At 47.0% G+C, this 21,826-nt stretch overlaps 1 protein-coding gene across 1 annotated transcript in view; it reads left to right on the top strand.

Annotated features, from left to right (window-relative positions):
• The window catches only part of amfra (autocrine motility factor receptor a), a 90,461-nt gene extending 70,921 nt beyond the window's left edge, over positions 1-19,540 (top strand). The window contains exons 13-14 of the mRNA XM_072518535.1: positions 11,024-11,211; positions 17,185-19,540. Coding sequence (XP_072374636.1) covers positions 11,024-11,211; positions 17,185-17,338 — 342 coding nt within the window. The 3' untranslated portion in view covers positions 17,339-19,540. The remainder of the gene's footprint in view (positions 1-11,023; positions 11,212-17,184) is intronic.
• Positions 19,541-21,826: the final 2,286 nt, after the last annotated feature.

Raw genomic sequence — 21,826 nt, 5'->3', positions numbered from 1 at the left:
GCCAACGAGAGGCGAGGCCATTTTGGATTTGGTACTGGGTAATGAACCAGGACAGGGAGTTAGATTTGGAGGTAGGTGAGCACTTTGGTGATAGTGACCACAATTCAATTACGTTTACTTTAGTGATGGAAAGGGATAGGTATATACCGCAGGGCAAAAGTTATATCTGGGGGAAAGGCAATTATGATGCAACGAGGCAAGACTTAGGATGCATCGGATGGAGAGGAAAACTGCAGGGGATGGGCACAATGGAAATGTGGAGCTTGTTCAAGGAACAGCTACTGCGTATCCTTGATAAGTATGTACCTGTCAGGCAGGGAGGAAGTAGTCGAGCAAGGGAACAGTGTTTTACTAAAGCAGTCGAAACACTTGTCAAGAGGAAGAAGGAGGCTTATGTAAAGATGAGACATGAAGGTTCAGTTAGGGCGCTCAAGAGTTACAAGTTAGCTAGGAAGGACCTAAAGAGAGAGCTAAGAAGAGCCAGGAGGGTGACATGAGAAGTCTTTGGCAGGTAGGATCAAGGATAACCCTAAAGCTTTCTATAGATATGTCAGGAATAAACGAATGACTAGGGTAAAAGTAGGGTCAGTCAAGGACAGTAGTGGGAAGTTGTGCTTGAAGTTCAAGGAGATAGGAGAGGTGCTAAATGAATATTTTTCATCAGTATTCACACAGGAAAAAGACAATGTTGTCGAGGAGAGTACTGAGATTCAGGCTACTCGACTAGAAGGACTTGAGGTTCATAAGGAGGTGTTAGCAATTCTGGAAAGTGTGAAAATAGATAAGTCCCCTGAGCCGGATGGGATTTCTCTCCTAGGATTCTATGGGAAGCAAGGGAGGAGATTGCTGAGCCATTGGCTTTGATCTTTAAGTCATCTTTGTCTGCACGAATAGTGCCAGAAGACTGGAGGATAGCAAATGTTGACCCCTTGTTCAAGAAGGGAAGTAGAGACAACCCCGGTAACCATAGACCAGTGAGCCTTACTTCTGTTGTGGGCAAAATCTTGGAAAGGTTTATAAGAGATAGGATGTATAATCAATCATCTGGAAAGGGATAATTTGATTAGAGATAGTCAACACGGTTTTGTGAAGGGTAGGTTGTGCCTCACAAACCTTATTGAGTTCTTTGAGAAGGTGACCAAACAGGTGGATGAGGGTAAAGCAGTTGATGTGTATATGGATTTCAGTAAAGAGTTTGATAAGGTTCCCCACGGTAGGCTACTGCAGAAAATACGGAGGCATGGGATTCAGGGTGATTTAGCAGTTTGGATCAAAAATTGGCTAGCTGGAAGAAGACAAAGGGTGGTTGATGGGAAATGTTCAGACTGGAGTCCAGTTACTAGTGGTGTGCCACAAGGATCTGTTTTGGGGCCACTGCTGTTTGTCATTTTTATAAATGACCTGGAGGAGGGCGTAGAAGGATGGGCGAGTAAATTTGCAGATGACACTAAAGTCGGTGGAGTTGTGGACAATGCGGAAGGATGTTACAAGTTACAGAGGGACATCGATAAGCTGCAGCGCTGGGCTGAGAGGTGCAAATGGAGTTTAATACAGAAAAGTGTGAGGTGATTCATTTTGGAAGGAATAACCGGAAGACCGAGTACTGGGCTAATGGTAAGATTCTTGGCAGTATGGCTGAGCAGAGAGATTTCGGTGTCAATGTACATGGATCCCTGAAAGTTACCACCCAGGTTGAGAGGGTTGTTAAGAAGGCGTATGGTGTGTTAGCTTTTATCGGTGGAGGGATTGAATTTCAGAGCCATGAGGTCATGTTGCAGCTGTCCAAAACACTGGTGCGGCCGCATTTGGAGTATTACGTGCAATTCTGGTCGGCGCATTATAGGAAGGATGTGGAAGACTTCCGGTTGCTGCTATGCGGAGCTACGTCGCACATTGGGCGGCTCGCGCAAAAAGGGACGTTCGGACTCTTTTCAGGGCCCCCAACAGCACTTTTCCGACGTTTCCCGGTGTGGGGCGGAGATTACAACAGTTCCCCGACAGTATATGGCTTTTACCAGGAGCGGGGCGACTAAAAAGGTGGAGGTGGACCCGAAGAAGGTGCGAGGGAAGAAGAACAAGATGGCGGCGGGCGGAGACCAGGCAGCGTGGATGCAGTGGGCGGATGAGCAGCAGGAGGGTATCCAGCGCTGCTTCAGAGAGATTAAAGCGGACCTGCTTGAGCCGATGAAGGCTTCTATTGATAAGCTGCTGGAGACACTGACGGCCCAGGGGGTGGCGATCCGCGAGGCTCGACAAAAGATCTCTGACAATGAGGACGAGATCTTAGGCCTGGCGGTAAAGGTGGAGGCGCACGAGGCGCTCCACAAGAAATGGCAGGAGCGGTTCGAGGAGATGGAGAATCGGTCGAGGCGCAAGAATCTGCGGATTCTGGGCCTTCTGGAGGGGCTGGACGTGGGGGCCTATGTGGTCACCATGTTGAACTCGCTGATGAGAGCGGGGTCCTTCTAGGGGCCCCTAGAGCTGGAAGGGGCCCATCGAGTGCTGGCGAGGAAGCCCAAGGCTACCGAGCCTCCGCGGGCGGTGCTGCTGCGGTTTCATCAGTTCGCTGATCGGGAGTGTGTGCTCAGGTGGGCTAAGAAGGAGAGGAGCAGCAGGTGGGAGAACGTGGAGGTTCGAATATACCAGGACTGGAATGCGGAGGTGGAGAAGAGGAGGGCTGGGTACAATCGAGCGAAGGCGGTGCTGCATAGGAAGGGGGTGAAATTTGGCATGTTGCAGCCGGCGCGACTGTGGGTCACCTACAAGGACCGGCACCATTATTTTGAGTCTCCGGAGGAGGCGTGGGCCTTTGTTCAGGCCGAGAAGTTGGACACAGATTGAGGGTCAGGATGGGCATTTGGGGATTGCGGTTGATGTGTTACTTTTTGAGGGGGGGTCCTTTGCTCTTGGGTTTTTTTTCTTCTCTTTCTGGTCGGTGAGGGTGGTTAGGGCAGGTTGGGCACTGTTTTGGTTGGGTTGATCGGGGGGTCTCTTGGAGGGGGGTAAGCAAATGGAACAGGGGTGGATGGGTGGCGGTGAGATGGGGCCCTGCGGGGAGGGGGAGGCCCGAGTTGGGGATGAGGGGACTGGGCCTGTAAAAGGAGCTGCGTCAGAGGTGGCGGGGCCGGGTAGGTGGAAAGCGCAGGCCTTTTCCCGCTGGAGGGGGCGGGGCCGGGGTGGGGAAGCGAGGGTTGTTTCCCGCACTTAGGATTGGAGGGGGAGAGCCTGCGGATGGGGAACGGAAGAGGAGGGTGTGTCACACAATGGGAGGAGTCGAAGGAGAGGCGGGAGTGGCCGGGGTCAGCAGGAGTCCGCTGACTTGCGGAAGTGCGATGGGGGGAGTAAAACAGCTAGGATGGTCCTAGACCGGGGTGGGGGGGGGGGGGAGGGAGAGGAGGAGGAGAGAGAGGAATCGAGTTGCTGCTAGTATGGTCAAGGGGGAGCTGGAGAGAGCGGAGGGGGGGTTCGGGACGGGGGGGGGGGTGTCGGGATGGGGGTCTGTCGCCGTGGGGAACGGGCCGGGTGTGCGGTGCGGGCGCGTGGCTGGCCGAGGAGGGGTTATGGCTAGTTGGCGGGGGAGGGGGGCGGGTAGCCCCCTGATCCGGCTGATAACCTGGAATGTAAGGGGACTGAATGGGCCGGTCAAGCAGGCCCGCGTGTTTGTGCACCTGAAGGGGCTCAAGGTGGATGTGGTTTTGCTCCTGATAATGGGGGGAGACTTTAATACGGTGCTGGATCCGGCACTGGATCACTCCAGGTCTAGGACAGGTACGAAGCCACCGGCGGCTAGAGTGCTGAGGTGGTTTATGGACCAGATGGGACGGGTGGACCCTTGGAGATTTTCAAGGCTGGGGGCTAGGGAATTTTCATTCTTCTCATGTCCATAAGGCTTATTCACGAATCGACTTTTATTTTGAGCAGGGCGCTGATAGCGAGAGTAGGGGATACCAAGTACTCGGCGATAGCCATTTCGGACCACGCCCCGCATTTGGTGGACTTAGAGCTGGGGGAGGAGAGGGACCAGTGCCCGCTGTGGCGCTTGGAGGTGGGGCTGTTGGCGGACGAGGAGGTGAGCGAGCGGGTCCGAGGAAGTGCAGAGAGGTACCTGGAGGCCAACGATAACGGGGAGGTCCGAGTGGGGTTGGTGTGGGAGGCAGTGGTTAGGGGAGAGCTGATCTCCATTAGGGCCCACAAGGAGCGGGGGGAGAGGGAGAGGCTGGTGGGGGAGATGGTGAGGGTAGACAGGAGGTATGCGGAGGTGCCCGAGGAAGGATTGTTGAGAAAGAGGCGCAGCCTCCAGGCCGAATTCGACCTGGTGACCACCAGGAAGGTGGAGGTGCAGTGGAGGAAGGCCCAGGGGGCGATTTAAGAGTATGGAGAAAAGGCAAGCCGGATGCTGGCGCATCAGCTTCGGAAGCGGGACGCAGCTCGGGAGATCGGGGGAGTTAAGGACAGGGGAGGGAGTGTGGTGCAGAGTTGGGTTGGCATCAATGGGGTCTTCAGGGACTTTTATGAGGAATTGTACCGGTCCGAGCCCCCTTTGGAGGAGGGAGGGATGGGCTGCTTCCTGAACCAATTGACCTTTCCGAAGGTGTAGGATGGACTGGTGGCGGGATTGGGGGCCCCGATTGGGCTGGAGGAGCTGACCAAAGGGATAGAAAGCATGCAGGCGGGGAAGGCACCGGGGCCGGACGGTTTCCCGGTCGAATTCTACAAAAAATATATGGACCTGTTGGGCCTGTTGCTAGTTAGGACCTTCAATGAGGCAAGGGAGGGGGGGGGGGCTTTGCCCCCGACGATGTTCCGGGCACTGATCTCCTTGATCCTGAAGCGGGACAAGGATCCCCTGCAGTGTGGGTCTTACAGGCCGATTTTGTTGCTATACGTAGATGCCAAGGTGCTGGCGAAGGTCTTAGCCAGGAGGATTGACGATTGTGTGCCGCAGATCATCCACGAAGATCAGATGGGGTTCGTGAAAGGGAGGCAGTTGAACGCGAATGTGCGGAGGCTTTTGAACGTTATCATGATGCCAGCGAGGGAGGGGGAGGCGGAGATAGTGATGGCGATGGACGCTGAGAAAGCCTTTGAAATGGTAGAGTGGGGGCACCTGTGGGAGGTGCTGAAGAGGTTTGGGTTTGGGGAGGGGTTTGTCAGGTGGGTTAGGCTGTTGTATGAGGTACTGATGGCAAGTGTGGCCACAAACAGGAGGAGGTCCGAGTACTTTCGGTTGCACCGAGGGACGAGGCAGGGGTGTCCCCTGCCCCCCCTTCTCTTCGCACTGGCGATTGAACCCCTGGCTATGGCACTGAGGGAGTCGAGGAACTGGAGGGGGTTGGTGCGGGGTGGGGAGGAGCATAGGGTGTTGCTCTATGCGGACGACTTGCTGCTATATGTGGCGGACCCGGTGGGGGGAATGCCGGAGGTAATGAGGATCCTTGGGGAATTCGGGGATTTCTCGGGGTACAAGCTCAACATGGGGTAGAGCGAGCTGTTCGTGGTTCACCCAGGGGACCAGGAGAGTGGGATTGGTGAGCTCCCACTAAAAAGGGCGGAGAGGAGCTCCAGGTATTTGGGGGTCCAGGTGGCCAGGAGCTGGGGGGCCCTTCATAGGCTTAATTTCACAAGGCTGGTGGAGCAAATGGAGGAGGAGTTCAAGAGGTGGGACACGTTGCCGCTGTCCTTGGCGGGTAGGGTGCAGTCAGTCAAAATGACGGTGCTCCCAAGGTTTTTGTTCCTGTTCCAGTGCCTCCCCGTGTTTATCCCGAAGGCCTTTTTTAGGCGGGTCAACAGGAGTATAATGGGGTTTGTATGGGCGAGGGACTCCGTGGGTGAGAAGGGTGTTCCTGGAGCGGAGTAGAGATAGCAGGGGGCTGGCGCTGCCCAACCTCTGTGGGTACTACTGGGCCGCCAATGCGACGCTGGTGATGGTGGGGGAGGGGGCTGCATGGAAGAGGCTGGAGACAGCGTCTTGTGTGGGTACGAGTCTCGGGGCGCTGGCAACGGCGCCGCTGCCGTTCCCTCCAAGGAGGTATACCACGAGCCCGGTGGTGGCGGCTGCCCTCAAAAATCTGGGGGCAGTGGAGGCAGCACAGGGGGGAAGCTGGGGCCTCGGTGTGGACCCCATTACGGGGGAACCACCGGTTCGTACCAGGGAGAACAGATGGAGGGTATTCGTGGTGGCACAGGGCAGGGATACGAAGGTTGGGGGACCTGTTTGTGGACGGGAAGTTCGCGATCCTGGGTGAGCTGGAGGAGAAGTACGGGCTCTCTTTCCCCCCCCCCGCCCCGAGAACACCTTCAGGTACTTGCAGGTAAGGGCGTTTGCCAGGCGGCAGGTGATGGAATTCCCGCGGCTACTGCCACACACAGTACAGGACAGAGTGCTCTCGGGAGGGGGGGGGGGGGGGGAGGGAGGAGAAGAGGGGAGAGCGGTGGGGAGGGGGAGAGGGGAGGGCGGGCGGGGGGAGAGGGGAGGGGGGGAAGTGGGGAAGATCTCGGAAACTTACCAGGTGATGCCGGAGGAGGAGGCCTCGGTGGTGGAGGTGAAGGGTGAGGAGGAGTTGGGAGAGGAGATTGAGGAAGGGACGTGGGCAGATGCCCTAGGGAGGGTGAACTCTTCCTCATCATGCGCGAGGCTCAGCCTCATACAGGTTAAGGTGCTGCACAGGGCACACATGACCGGGACAAGGATGAGCCGGTTTTTTGGGGGTGAGGACAGGTGTGTTAGGTGCTCCGGGAGCCCAGCAAATCACACCCATATTTTCTGGCCGTGCCCAGCACTGGAGGAATTTTGGAAGGGCGTAACGAGGACGGTGTCGAGGGTGGTAGAATCCAGGGTCAAACCGGGCTGGGGGCTCTCAATATTTGGGGTGGCAGAGGAACCGGGAGTGCAGGAGGCGAAAGAGGCCAGTATTCTGGCCTTTGCGTCCCTGGTAGCCCGGCGAAGGATTCTTCTTCAGTGGAAGCATGCGACCTTAATAAAAATTATTTTAAAAAAAAATAATAAATTTCTGGGTATGGAAAAAATCACGTCCGCCTTGTGGGATCTTGTATTGGGGTTCGCCCGAAGGTGGCAACCATTCATCGACTTATTCACGGGAGAGTAAACGTCAGCGGGAGGGGGGGGGGGCGAAAGTAGAGTAGGAGGGATAAATAGGTGGGTAGTGTCGATGGGAGAGGAGCAGGTATGTGCATTATGGTTTGGTTGAAGTGTTGGTTTTCTGTTGATGTTTGCATATTTCTGTAACTGTTTACAATGCCAAAAAATACCTCAATAAAATTGTTTGTTTAAAAAAAAAAAAGGAAGGATGTGGAAGCATTGGAAAGGGTGCAAAGGAGATTTACCAGAATGTTGCCTGGTATGGAGGGAAGATCTTATCAGGAAAGGCTGAGGGACTTGAGGCTGTTTTCGTTAGAGAGAAGAAGATTAAGAGGTGACTTAATTGAGGCATACAAGATGATCAGAGGATTGGATAGGGTGGACAGTGAGAGCCTTTTTCCTCGGATGGTGATGTCTAGCACGAGGGGACATAGCTTTAAATTGAGGGGAGATAGATATAGGACAGATGTCAGAGGTAGGTTCTTTACTCAGAGAGTAGTAAGGGCGTGGAATGCCCTGCCTGAAAAGTAGTGGACTCGCCAACATTAAGGGCATTTAAATGGTCATTGGATAAACATATGGATGATAATGGAATAGTGTAGATGGGCTTTAGATTGGTTTCACAGGTCGGCGCAACATCGAGGGCCGAAGGGCCTGTACTGCGCTGTAATGTTCTATGTTCCATGAAAGTTGGGTCTGGGTGGCTGTAAATATTGTAATATAGTGTTATGTCTTTGCTCTTTTTCTTGGATGTAGGTTGGGGGATATTTTCTGGAGGCCAGGATCATGGAGATTGTAGATTGCGGGGGGGGGAATTGATGTAGTAATTGGCGGGCAAGAGAAGCTTTGATGTGGAGATGCCGGCGTTGGACTGTGGTGAGCACAGTAAGAAGTCTTGCAGCACCAGGTTAAAGTCCAGGTTAAGGTTTGCTTCGAATCACTACCTTTCAGAGCACGTCTCCTTCCTCAGGTGAATGAAGAGGTAGGTTCCAGGAACAGATATATAGACAAAGTCAAAGATGCAAGACGATACTTTGAATGCGAACCTTTGCAGGTAATTAAGTCTTTGCAGAGAACTTTAAAGAGAAGCTTGGTTGGGATGCTGTGATTTAGACAGGGGAGTAGAGAGGATGGGCTGGGGGATGGGTTTGTTGGCCCTTGTTTTGGTCGTTTCTGGGTGGATTTGAGGGGGGGCGGAGACACCTTGCTAGCACTAAGAGGTAGGCTAGTGAATGGGAGTGGTGTGGGTGGAGAGGCTGTGAGAATTTGGGCCAGTGTGGTCAGGCTCGATGAGTCTAGAATGATTGTTTGGGAATGGGTTAGTTGAGGCAGCAGGCAGTCTGCTGGCTTTTTTTGGGGGTGGGTGGGATTGAGAGAGTAGTTATGGGGGGGTGGGGGTGCGGGGGTGAAGAGAATAGATATGGTGGAGGGGTTGGGTTATGGAGCTAACAGTGACCCGGGAATTGTCTTTGTCTCACCTGTTGGGTGGGGCGGTTGGCCATCTTCGGTGGGCCTGGGAGAACCGGTAAAGAGGCCAAGAGCTTTTGCACATTTAGAGTCTGGGAGCCGCATAGTGTTTTTTCAGAAGACTCCAATGCGGGTATCTTAGAACATAGAACATAGAGTACAGAAGGAGGCCATTCGGCCCATCAAGTCTGCACCGACCCACTTAAGCCCCCAATTAAGAGGGGTTATTTGGTTATGGAGATAGGGTGGAAGTGAGGGCTTAAGTGGGTCGGTGCAGACTCGATGGGCCGAATGGCCTCCTTCTGTACTGTTATGTTCTATGACCGGGGGGGGGGGGGTACCGTTTCACAGTGTTGGACAAGTTTGGGTTTGGACCAGGGTTTGTGTCGCGGTTGCTGTATACGGCCCCATTTGCTAGTGTTTGCACCAACACAGCTCGGTATCTTTTTGGTTGCATTGGTGTACAAGGCAGGGGTCTCCGATGTCTCCCTTGTTTGCATTGGCAATTGAGATGTTGGCCATTGCTTTTGAGGGTCTGAAATGTGTGGAGTGGGATCATTCGAGGTGGGGTGGAACATCGGGTGCCGTTATATGCAGATGATTTGCTGCCGTACCTTAGGGACCGGGGTATATTGCAGAGCTTTGGTGGCTTCTCCAGTTATAAGTTGAACAAGGGGAAGATTTGGTGTTCACTGCATCGGGGAAGGCTGGATTGGGGTGGGTTGCCATTTTGGTTGCGGGGAATCATTTTCGGTCCTTAAGGGTCCAGGTGTCGGGGATTGGGCGCGGCGTCGTAGGTTGAATATTACGAACCTGGTGGGTAGAGTAATGCGGATGTGCAAAGGTGGTATAGTATCCCATTATCGTCGGCGGGCTGAGTTTTTTTTTAATTAAAAAAAAAAATATATATTTTTATTAACGTTTTTTAACAACACAATTTTTTCCCCTTACAAACAATAACCCCCCCCCCCCCGTAACAAAATAACGCAAATTCTCCCTGAGCAAGATATATACAAGGCAAGATGGTATCATAGATTATACAATGCAGAAGGAGGCCATTCGGCCCATCGAGTCCGCACCGGCTCTTAGAAAGAGCACCCTACCCAAAGTCAACACCCCCACCCTATCCCCATATCCCAGTAACCCCACCCAACACTAAGGGCAATTTTGGACACGAAGGGCAATTTATCATGGCCAATCCACCTAACCCGCACATCTTTGGACTGTGGGAGGAAACCGGAGCACCCGGAGGAAACCCACGCACACACTGGGAGGACGTGCAGACTCCGCACAGACAGTGACCCAAGCCGGAATCGAACCTGGGACCCTGGAGCTGTGAAGCAATTGTGCTATCCACAAGGCTACCGTGCTGCCCCGTGGTATATTTACATAGCTTTATACACTGGCTCTTGGCCGCACGTACCATTTCCCCCCACCCTCCATGCTATCTCCCGCTCGTCCATCCCCTCAGACAGTCTCTCGTTTCCCCCCCCCCCCCCCCCCCCCCCCCCAGGGTTGCTGCTGCTGCTGATCGACCTTCTTCTAACGCTCCGCGAGATAATCTAGGAACGGTTGCCACCGCCTGTAAAACCCCTGTGCAGACCCTCTCAAAGCAAACTTAATTCTCTCCAATTTTATGAACCCCGCCATGTCATTAATCCAGGCCTCCAGGCTAGGGGGCTTCGCCTCCTTCCACAATAGCAAGACCCAGAACTTCAGAACCAGAATGTCCTGGCGAGTTTTAATTACATTCTCATTAGGTTTGTGGTTACTTCAAATTGAAACGTACTGGTTCAGTAGGGTCAGTGCCAGTTAGAAGTTGAAGTCATTGCTATTTTAATTTTGAATTATCCTTCCCTACTTAACGAAGAAAGACAACCTGAAGATAAATAATTGGACACCTGGGTCAGTCTGATTAACTCATTATTTTTTCATTTCAATTCACTTTTCTTAATCAAGCCTCCGTGATGGAGGAAGATCCCTTGTTCTGCATAATATTTGATCCAAATTTGGGAAACAGAAAAATGGAACCAGGAGGAGGCCTTTCAGCCCTTTGAGCCTGCTCCACCATTCATTGTCATTATGGCTGATTGTCCATCTCAATAGTCTAATCTCTCTTCCCCACCCTATCCCAGGTGCTATATTGAATTGTTTCTTGAAAACATACAATGTTTGGCCTCAACTGCTTCCTGTTGTAATTCCACAGGCTCACTATATAGTGCAAGGCAAAACCTACAAACCTCCTCCTACCCAACTCATTGACAATGCATTCGAATTAAGTAAAGGTTAAAGCTGCAGGTACTGTAATATTTTGCATGTTGATGGCTTCTGCAGATTTACCTTCCCAACAAATTGTTCATCACTTGTTTGCACTTTTCATGGTTATAGTTTTACTATGAATCAGTTTGAATGCCAGTGTACACTATTAATGTGGCAGTGTCGTCTTCACATCCTCAGACTGAGCATCCAACCCTTGAACTTAGCCAAAGTGTGGAAGAGACATTTGAAGCTGGCGCTGAATTTCCACAAATTGATGTTCTGACTGAAGACTTTGAGGCACGGGGAAGTCGCTTCTCAAAGTCGGCAGATGAAAGACAACAAATGTTATTTCAGCGCAAAGAAGAACTACTGCTGCAAGCTCGGAGGTAGGTGGCTATTCAGGGGTTGGAAAATTTGTGTTTAGACTCTGATTGACAACCAGTAGGACATTCTGTCATTATGGGAATTCCTGGAGACTTGTACAAATGTGTAAAAGGTTGTGCAATTTTAGAAAAAAAATCTAATTTGAAGATGTTAATTTGGATTTTAACCTTCTGTTTAATTGATATGGTTACATCATTGTCTTAACAAAAGATACGATAAAGTGACTGAAGCCCTTGAATATTTTCAGCTTTTTTGGGAGCCAGCATGGATGAAGAGTAGGTCATGTCTGACAAACCTAATTTATATATTTGAACAGGTGACTAAAGCACTGGAGAAGGGAGTGTCTATGGATGTTACTTGTATGGACCTGCAGAAAGCATTTGATATGGTCTCTCCTAAAAGACTGTTAGCCAGGTCGGAAGCTCATGGAATTGGAAGCAAATTATTGTCAGGAGACCGATTTGGAATATCATAGAATCATAGAATTTACAGTGCAGAAGGAGGCCATTCGGCCCATCGAGTCTGCACCGGCTCTTGGAAAGAGCACCCCACCCAAGGTCAACACCTCCACCCTATCCCCATAACCCAGTAACCAAACCCAACAAACACTCAGGCCAATTTTGGACACTAAGGGCAATTTATCATGGCCAATCCACCTAACCTGCACATCTTTGGACTGTGGGAGGAAACCGGAGCACCCGGAGGAAACCCACGCACTCACGGGGAGGATGTGCAGACTCCGCAAAGACAGTGACCCTAGCTGGAATCGAACCTGGGACCCTGGAGCTGTGAAGCAATTGTGCTATCCACAATGCTACCGTGCTGCCCAGAATAATGGACAGTACTTAAATTTGCAGGATAAAGGCAGCACAGTGGCGCAGTGGTTAGCACTGTTGCATCACGGCGCCAAATTATTGTCAGGAGACAGATTTGGAATAATGGACAGTACTTTAATTTGCAGGATAAAGGCGGCGCAGTGGTTAGCACTGCTGCCTCACGGCGCCGTGGTCCCAGATTCGATCCCGGCTCTGGGTCATTGTCCATGTGGAGTTTCCACATTCTCCCCGTGTTTGCGTGAGTTTCGTCCCCACAACCCAAAGATGTGCAGGGTAGGTGGATTGGCCACACGAAACTGCCCCTTAATTGGAAAAAATGAATTGGGTACTTTAAATTTAAAATTAAAAAAAAAAAAAAATTGCAGGATAAAACTAGCACTAGTGTTCAAATAATCATTTATTAATGACTTGGATGATAGAATAGAAAGAAAACATATCCAACTATCAAGAAACAGCTGAAGGAACTGGATACTGCAAAGGCCCTGACAATATTTCAGCAATAGTACTGAAGACTTGTGCTCTGGAACTAGCCAAGCTGTTCCAGTACAGTTAAAACACTGGCACAATGGGGAAAATTACCCAGGTGTGACCTGCACAGGCATCCCACCTGGCCAATTACTGCCCGAAGTCTACTCTAGATCATCAGTAAAGTGATGGAAGGGGGTCATCAACAGTGCTATCATGCAATACTTGCGCAGCTATAACCTTCCATCTGATGCTCCGTTTGGGTTCCACCAGGGTCACTCAGCTCCTGACCTCATTACTGCCTTGGTTCAAACACTGACAAAAGAGTAGAAGTGAGAGTGACTGTCCTTGATATCAAGGCAGCATTTGACTGAGCTTGGCATCAAGGAGCCCTCGCAAAACTGGAGTCAATAGAAATCGGGGGGCAAATCCTCCATTGTTGGAGTCATACCTGGCACAAAGGAAAGTGGTTGCGGTGTTCCTCAGGGTAGTGTCCCAGGCCCAATCATCTTCAGCTGATTCATCCAAGACCTTCCTCCCATCATAAGGTCAGAAATGGGGATGTTACACAGTATTCAGCATATGCAGTTCCTCAGATACTGAAGCAGTCCATGCCCAAAAGCAGCAAGACCTGGACTAATATATCCAGGCCTGGACTGACAAGTGGCAAGTAACCACCAGTGACCGTCACCCAAGAAGAGAGGATCTAACCATTGACCCATAACGTAATGGAATTACCATCACTGAATTCACCACTGTAAACATTCTGGGAGGTTACCATTGACCAGAAACTGAACTGGATTAACCTTAAATACTGTGGTTACAAGAGCTTGTCAGAAGCTAGGAATCCTGCAACAGGTACTTTACCTCTTGACTACCCAAAGCCTCTCCAGCATCTTACAATGGACAAGTCAGAAGTGTGACAGGACAAAGCAGCCCTGATTGGTACCCCTTCTGAAAAAATTCACTCCTGCCACCATCGACAAACAGTGGCAACAGTGTTTACCATCTACAGGATGCACTGCAGGAACTCACCAAGACTCCTTAGGCAGCACCTTCCAAACACACAACTGCTACCATCTAGAAAGGCAAGGGCAGTAGATATCTGGGAACACCACTACCTGGATGCTCTCCCCAGTCACCACCATCCTGAATTGGAAATATATTGCCATTCCTTCACTGTCATTGGGTCAAAATCCTGGAACTCCCTCACTAACAGCTCTGTGGGTGTACCTACACCTCTGACTGCTGCGGTTCTAGAAGACAGCTCATCACCTTCTCAAGGGCAACTAAGGATGGTCAATAAATGCTGGTCTAGCCACATCCCGTAAATGAATTCTCGATTATGCAAAATTACCTGGCATTGCAAGCTATGTGTATATAGAAGCATAAAATTATCCAGAGATATTAATATTTAAGTGAATGGGTGAAAGGGGCTGTTTAGCACAGGGCTAAGTCGCTGGCTTTGAAAGCAGACCAAGGCAGGCCAGCAGCACGGTTCAATTCCCGTAACAGCCTCCCCGAACAGACGCCGGAATGTGGCGACTAGGGGCTTTTCACAGTAACTTCATTTGAAGCCTACTTGTGACAATAAGCGATTTTCATTTCATAAGACATTTAGATTCCAATGCAGCCAAGTTGTCAGGTCATCCACTTTGAACCTAAGAAGTAGAAATAAGCATCCATTGCACATGGTGAAAACAATGGAAGTCCAAAGAGATTTGGGGACCCATATACACAGATCATAATTATCATGGACAGGTACAGAAAATAATCAAAAAGACCAATGAAATGCTGACTTCTAAAGGACTTAAATATAAGAGGGTGAAAGATTTACCATGCCTATACAAAGTTATAACATGCTTGGAGTACTACATTCAGCTTGGTACTCAAACAGCTAATTATATCGTACTTTTGACATAATGAAATGTTCCAAACTGCTTCACAGGAACATTATAAAGTAAAGGATGGCACTATCCACATAAGAACATATCGGGTCAAGTGACCACAAGATTGCTCAAAGATGTAGGTTTTAAGCAGTGTCTTAAAAAGAAGAAAGCAAGATCGAGATGTGGAGACTTGTCGGGAGGATATTCCAGGCAGCTGAAGGCCTGGCCACCAATAGTAGTGCAATTAAAATTGGAGATACACAAGAGGCTAGAATTAATGGAGTGCTGATATCTTGGTTGTGGGGCTGGAGGAGACTGCAGAAATGGGGAGGGGTGAGGCCATGAAGGGAATTGAAACCAAAGAATGAGAATTTTACAATCAAGATGTTGCTTCACCAGGAGTCCGTGTAGTTCAGTGAATCCAGGGTGATGCAGAAATGGGACTTGGTGTGAGGTAAGATACAGGCAGCAGAGCTTTAGATGATCTTAAGTTCACAGAGGGTAGAATGTGGTGACCAGACAGGAGTGCATTAGAATAGTCAACTCTAGAGGCAATGAAGGCATAAATGAAGATTTCAGTGGAAGATGAGCTAAAGCCAGGGTTACGTTGGGTGCGATGTTACAGAGATAGAAATAGCGGGTCTTGATGATGGTGCAGATATAAGTTTGGAAGGTCAACTGAAGATCAAATGTGACACCAAGGTTGCAAACAGACTGGCTTAATCTCAGATTGTTGCCAGAGAGATGGAAGGAGTTAGTGGCAAGGACACCGAGTTTGTAGTGAGGATCAAAAACAATAGTTTCATTCTTAATATTTAATTGGAGGAAATTTCTGCTCACCCAGTAGTGGATGCAGATAAGGAGTCTGATAATTTAGCTAGCGTGAATGAGTTTTGAGAGATGGTGGTAAGATACATATGAATAAGGCTCTGCCTTTGGATGATGGTGCTGAAGGCCAGTAAATGGATGAGAAATAGTGGGTAGCCAAGTATAGATCTAGCTACAGGAGTGTTGGAGCAAGAAGCAAAGGTATCGCAAATTATTCAGGTGATTACTATTAGGAAGGTAAAAATAGAACCATCTGGACAACACTGGAGGCATGTTGGAGGAAGATAGTGCGATCAACCATGTCAACGGCTGGAGACAGATTTAAGAAGGCTGAAGATCGAAATACCTCAAGGATATATTGGCCTGGGAGGCAATGCAGTGTAGATTTACCAAATTGATACCTGGACTCCAAGGGTTAGACTACAATGAGAGATTGCATAAAATAGCAAGGCAAATTTGGACTTTTAAGTGGTGATTTTGTCACTGTTTTCAAATAAGTATTACCACAAGCTATAAATGAAAAAATGGCTGGAAACGCGACCAGTTTTTCATTATGAAAACTAAACCTCACTTAATTGTACCAATGCCTGGTGAACAGTAACTCTGCAAAAAGGGCCTCTAATCCTGCTATTAGTCACATCACAATTTAACAAGTGTTAAAATTAAATCTTAATCTTGACACTCAGTGACTTGATAACACATGCACCATGGACTTGAATTGAATCAGTCAGCCTGTGTTCTAATTTTCTGCAACAAGCAACTTTCTCCTCTGTTTCCAGTATATCATCTTTTTGTATTCAAGAATTGGGAAAAGTTTATTTGCTGGAAGCAGAGAAAAGCCTATTGCTTCCCCAGCTAAGGAGGCAATCGCAAAGCAGGCTGAATTTCTGGAATGTTGAGCAAAAACGTATTTCTACCAAGGCATTCCCTGTAACATTCACGAATAGCATGTTAGTGAATTAGCAAAAATAATTGATTGATATCTTGCATTTTATAGCACTTTTAATATAGTTAATCATCCTAAGGCTTAACAGGAGTGTTATGGAGTCAGAGAAGATGTTCGGGTCAATTACCAAAAATTTTGGTTAAAGGGATAGGTTTTAAGGAATGTCTTCAAGAGCCTATTATATATAGACTCATATGAGATGATTGTATAAAATTAACAGTAAAGATATCAAATAATTAATCTGTTATATGACACCTTTCATGATCTTGGGACTGAACAAACTGTTTTACAGCCAGCGAGTAATCTTGAAATGTATTCACTCTTGTAGGAATGTGGCAACTAATTTGCACATGTTCCTCATTCTAGATTTAATTCTGTTCACTGTTGCTTCCAGTGAAAACGAGTAGTCTGGAGAAGAATGATTTGCATAAGATCTTTCTAAAATAAGCCTCATTACGCCATTATGTCAACCTGCAGTATATAGATTAGTATTTACAAAGTTGTAATTTGTATTGTAATATTGTATTTACAGTGAGGGGGTGGAGCGAGTGCACTTGAATTGTGTTGATTTGTTTACAGAATTGAAACAAAACGTAATTGCACATACAACACTTCCTTGATGTCAAGGTGAATAGATGTACCTGGATAGGATGAGAAACCTGTCCTGATGTGACTTGCTGTCACCTTCAGCACAGACAACATTAAAATTGTTTAAATTAAAGAATCAATTCTCAGATGCTGTTGAAAGTGAATGGGGGTGGGGAGGTGGGGGCGGGGGGGAGAGAAACTTGGTGTTCCCTTATTTGGTTGACTCAGTGGAGTGGTGCCATACAGCCTGGCAGTGTTCGGTCATCTAGCTCTGTACTGATCATATTTATGAGCACATGAAATTTCAAAATCTGATCAGCTGCACATCTGGGACAGTCTATTTGTGTACAGAGATCCACATGAGGAGAGAGATGATAGAAATCACTGCTTATTATAACAGTCTGTAAATTTATTTTCTCACAGACGGTACGTAAATAGGAACCAGAATGAAGCAGACAACTTATCTAATGGGGGCATGTCCTCTGGGCCACCTCTCAATGCAGACTCTCTTACTTTGCGGCGTCGGACCTTGGCAGCTGCAGCCGAAAGACGACTCCAGCAACGGCAGGACTCCTAGTACTGATGATTCAACACCAGGAACCTAGATTCTTGATACTTTCTGAACCACACGCCTGACTCTGTTCTTACAGCAGGGAGAGCAGCATCCCAAAACCACTCTGCAAAGTCATGCCGTTGAGCTGGGGAGATGTACTATCACATGTACTGTGGCTGCACTCATGGAGACGAATCTCAACAGTATTTTGGGTGGGAAACGGCATGGATGGTTATTTTTTTATACAGCCTTTGTGAAAACAATAAACAGCTTTTTACCTGCAAAACAAAATTAGTAGCTGCAAGTGTCTGGAGGCTGCTTTTAAACTTTTCAAATGCAGAATATATGCAGTCTGCAGGTGTGCCTGTGGTGGATTGTGAAAAGCTGTCTGGTTGCAAAAACTCTTGGGCCCTACAGCATTGCTCCCTGGGGCCCATCAGCAAAATTGTGCTGAGAAGTGACATGCCACGGTGTTCGGCAGTCAATTTAGTTTCGTCATGGGTTTTCCATCATACAAGAAGCATGGAACAATTTTATACCTACAGCATACCCTCGCTCTCTTTTCATTCTGTGGAAATCATATGCAATAATTGTCTCTTCCCTACGCAAAGTTTCCATGCCTGTTTGGAACAAGGTTTTGGTTCTGTTTCTGATTTTTATTTTGAGTTCTTGTTTTAAATGACTCCCAAGTTATCGGAACTGCAGTTCTGTTTCTACAATTTGGCGCATCCCAACATTTCACGTCAGTACTATTCGTCAGAACCTGGCTGTCTCTGGCAGTTTCAAGTTGCCTGTCATGGTCGTGGATTGATTTACTTTTGCTGCCTACTGAGTTGCTACTCAGTTGGTTAGTTAGAAATGAAGTGTGATGGATTGGGGCGCTGTGATGAAAGGTTACAGTGTGTAATTTTCTGTGTTCTCACTAAGAAATAAAACCTCGGGTGTTTTAATCGACCTTTCCCAGAACCTGCTACCTTTATATTTAAAAAAAAAAAACAAGCATACTGCTCTCTCTACAGCCACACTCATTCTCATGATTTGTCATGTAAATTAAACACTATCTAATATGTAAGTAGCATATGAAAAACGTGAAAGCTGGCATCCTGTCCATTAGGGGGGTGTATCTGTTTCTTTGGAAAGTTGGATTTGATTTTCCGGAAATTCCATTAATAGTTCTGAATCTGTGGGGCTAGTTGGATATGGTTTATCCAACTGTATGCGGTTTGTAGGAACTATGGTATTGATCATGTAACAACTTGGTGACTTGAAAGTTAATTTTAAATAAAGTATTGCACGTTTGCTATGGCACTCAGCTTGATCTCTATAATCAAACGTGCAAATTACAGAATTGGTTTTTAAAAAAAATCCCCCCATTTATTATCCAGCATAGTTTGACTACGCTAATTGATTTTCACTCTGCATTATCTCAAATAATGGGGTACTTACCTTTAAATTCTACTGAATATTTCAGTATGTAGACATTCAGATTAAATGGCTGTTGACTATATACTAAAACACTTGAGACTACTTGTGGTCCCTACTTTGTTTGACTAAAGTGTTTGGACGCTTACCACAAAATAATCACTGTTGCAGTTATAAATAAGTTGTGGCATAGCATTCTTAACACACACCTTGCTTTTTGAAACAAATTAATAAAATTTCAACATTTTCTCCATTTCCAGGAATAACTATAGCCAACTTTGAGAAAATGAGTTCAACCAAAATTATATGGAATTTGAGGTTCATTTAAACAATTTTATTTTTATGAATCCTCAATGGAACAGTATTCTGACCTGTTTTTCAGACACTGCACATGACTAGGGGTAGACAGGGATGGCAACTGCTTGATGCTGATACCACCTTTACAGTAGCTTTATAGATCTATTTTGAGGGGGAGGGGGTCCTTCAAATGTCAGTACAATGTGATTGAGTACATTTTTACTTATATTTTTGACTGTTTTTTACGGAAATCAAACTTGATGTAAATTGTGGTAGGAACACTTTATTTAGCATTTGCAAAGGAGCAGTCTCTTAGAGCCTCTCATATTGTACTGAACTCTCTCAGGGATGGGTGAAAGTGCAAGACTTTGCAAAAGGCCTTGCTATGATGCTTTTCCTTTGAGAAAGTTTCAAATATACAGTTCATTTTACATATCTTTAAGCACTATTACCATATTTTTGTTTTTATGAAATTATTTAAATAAAATGCATTTCTGGTTTGTCAAATGAATATTGTTAACTTTTATTTTCAAACTGCTTCCCAGTAAGGAGTTTGTTTGTCATGTTTAATTGATGTGTTCTTGACCTTGCACGCCATTCAGTATTTGGTACTCTCCCTAAGAGATCCTTGATCTACAAATAAATAGCACTTATGAAAAAGCACGATATGTGCTGCGATAAGGTTTTCACTGGATAGTTAATATTCAGAAGCTGGAAAGCATAGTTTACACAAAAGCCCTAAAAATAATTGATGCTGTTGTTACTGTGTGGAAAGTAGGATGTTGATGTTGTGGAATGGAATACTTCGACTATTTTGTACACTTGAAAGTGTTCCTATTTTGTGGAAAACGTTGAGCCATACAAGCCTGTTTGATCCCAGGTTTCTGCTAACTTCTGTGATCTCTTCAGGGTGGCAGCAGAGGTGCAAAACTGGACACAAACCTGGAATAGAAAAGGGGAAATCTGTCATGTGCTTTCTATTTATCATTGTTTAGAAGGCTTTGCTGAAAATGCATGGATATATTTTGTGGGCAAACGTACACTTGGTTATTGTGTACCCTGCTGTCAAATAGCTTTCAGGTGCTTAATACTGGCTCAAACATAATCACTTAAGCAAGATGTTGAATGGCACTGCGGAATTTAGCACACTGGGCTAAATCGCTGGCTTTTAAAGCAGACCAAGGCAGGCCAGCAGCACGGTTCGATTCCCGTACCAGCCTCCCCGAACAGGTGCCGGAATGTGGCGACTAGGGACTTTTCACAGTGACTTCATTTGAAGCCTACTTGTGACAATAAGCGATTTTCATTTTTCATTTTCAACAGGACTATTTGAGAAGGATTGGATGAGTGGAGATTTGGGAGAAAATTTGCGAGCAACAATAACAATGCTGAATAAACTTCATCTCTCCGTGTGTCTTAGTACCAATCTCAATACTGCATTAGTGTACAAGTGTAACAGGTTCATTCCCTATAACTTGAAGATTGCCAGTGTCAAGTTGGGGAACCAGCAATGTCAATGACTGTGTTTTTTCTCTTGGATATTTATCATTTTTTTTATTTCCAGTTCTCACTCCCTTCACTTTCATAGGTATACTTGCTGTTGTATCTTCCATCTTAAAAAAGAACCACACCATTGGTGTAGCTTTCTTCCTGCTATGCCTTCTGGCCTATTTCCTTTTCTGAGCCTCAGTCTCTAAAGTGAACTGTGTTCAAGATATGGAATCCAACAATGTGCTTTCGGAATATATCACGAGTTATTTTGGTGCAGAAGGCAGTAATTTAACTCATCGTGTCTTCACCAGCTCTCCAAGCGAGCACTGTGAATTAGTGCCATTCATCTGCCCTTTTCTCATAATCTTGCACATTGCTTCTATTCAAATAATCATCTAATGCCATCTTGAATGTCTTGATTGAACATACCCCCACCACGTTTCCAGGCAGTGTAATCTAGACCTGAACCACTCGCTGTGTAAAACGTTATTTTTCCAACATCATATTTGCATCTTTTGCAAGTCAATTTAAATCTGTGTGCCCTCATGCTTGATTATTTTAGGAACGAGAATGGTTTCTCCTTATCGACTCCAACCCCCTCATGATTTTGAATACATCTATCAAATCTGCTCTTACCCTGGCCCCTCAAAGAACAGTCCTAACATCTCTGACCTATCTTTATAACTGAAGTTTCTTCTACTTAGAACGATTTTGGTAAACTTTCTGCTCTCCAATGTGTTCACATCCTTCGTGTGGTGCACAGAACTACATGCTACCTCCAGCAGAGGTCTAACTCGTGTCTTATTTTGAGTTCCTTCACTGAACAAGTGTAACATTTTTGGATAGTGGGGAGTGTAGTAAAGTTGCCAAAGTCCCAGATTCCCCTTTGAGGTGGAGAGTGACCCTGGTGATTTAACCTGAGAATCACACCTCAGGCGAGGGGTAAGGTTGAGTAGGTGAGGCCTCATGAACAACCTCCACCTCCGGGATGGGAATTTAATTTGTGCTGTTGGCCTTGCTCTGCATCACAAACTAGTTGTCCAACCAACTGAGGTGAATTAAAATCTGAGATTAAATGGGTCTTCATTGAGTGGAGGAATTAAGCGAGATGCAGCAAAAACGATAAGGCTTAGCCATGATCTGACTGAATGACAAAACAGGCGGGAGAGGTCGATCTTCCAGTCCTCTCTTTGCAGCATATTGTGGGCTTGTAAAACATGGCTAGTTGGTTTTGTGCTGAATGCAGATATTGCGGTAAATGATTACCTTTGCTTTTGAACCAGATGAAGGTGTCGCTGCACG

The sequence above is a fragment of the Scyliorhinus torazame genome, chromosome 10 (assembly GCF_047496885.1).
Source record: "Scyliorhinus torazame isolate Kashiwa2021f chromosome 10, sScyTor2.1, whole genome shotgun sequence".
Taxonomy (NCBI): domain Eukaryota; kingdom Metazoa; phylum Chordata; class Chondrichthyes; order Carcharhiniformes; family Scyliorhinidae; genus Scyliorhinus; species Scyliorhinus torazame.
Note: the sequence above shows the minus strand (reverse complement) of the source record. Positions and strands in the feature narration are given on the sequence as shown.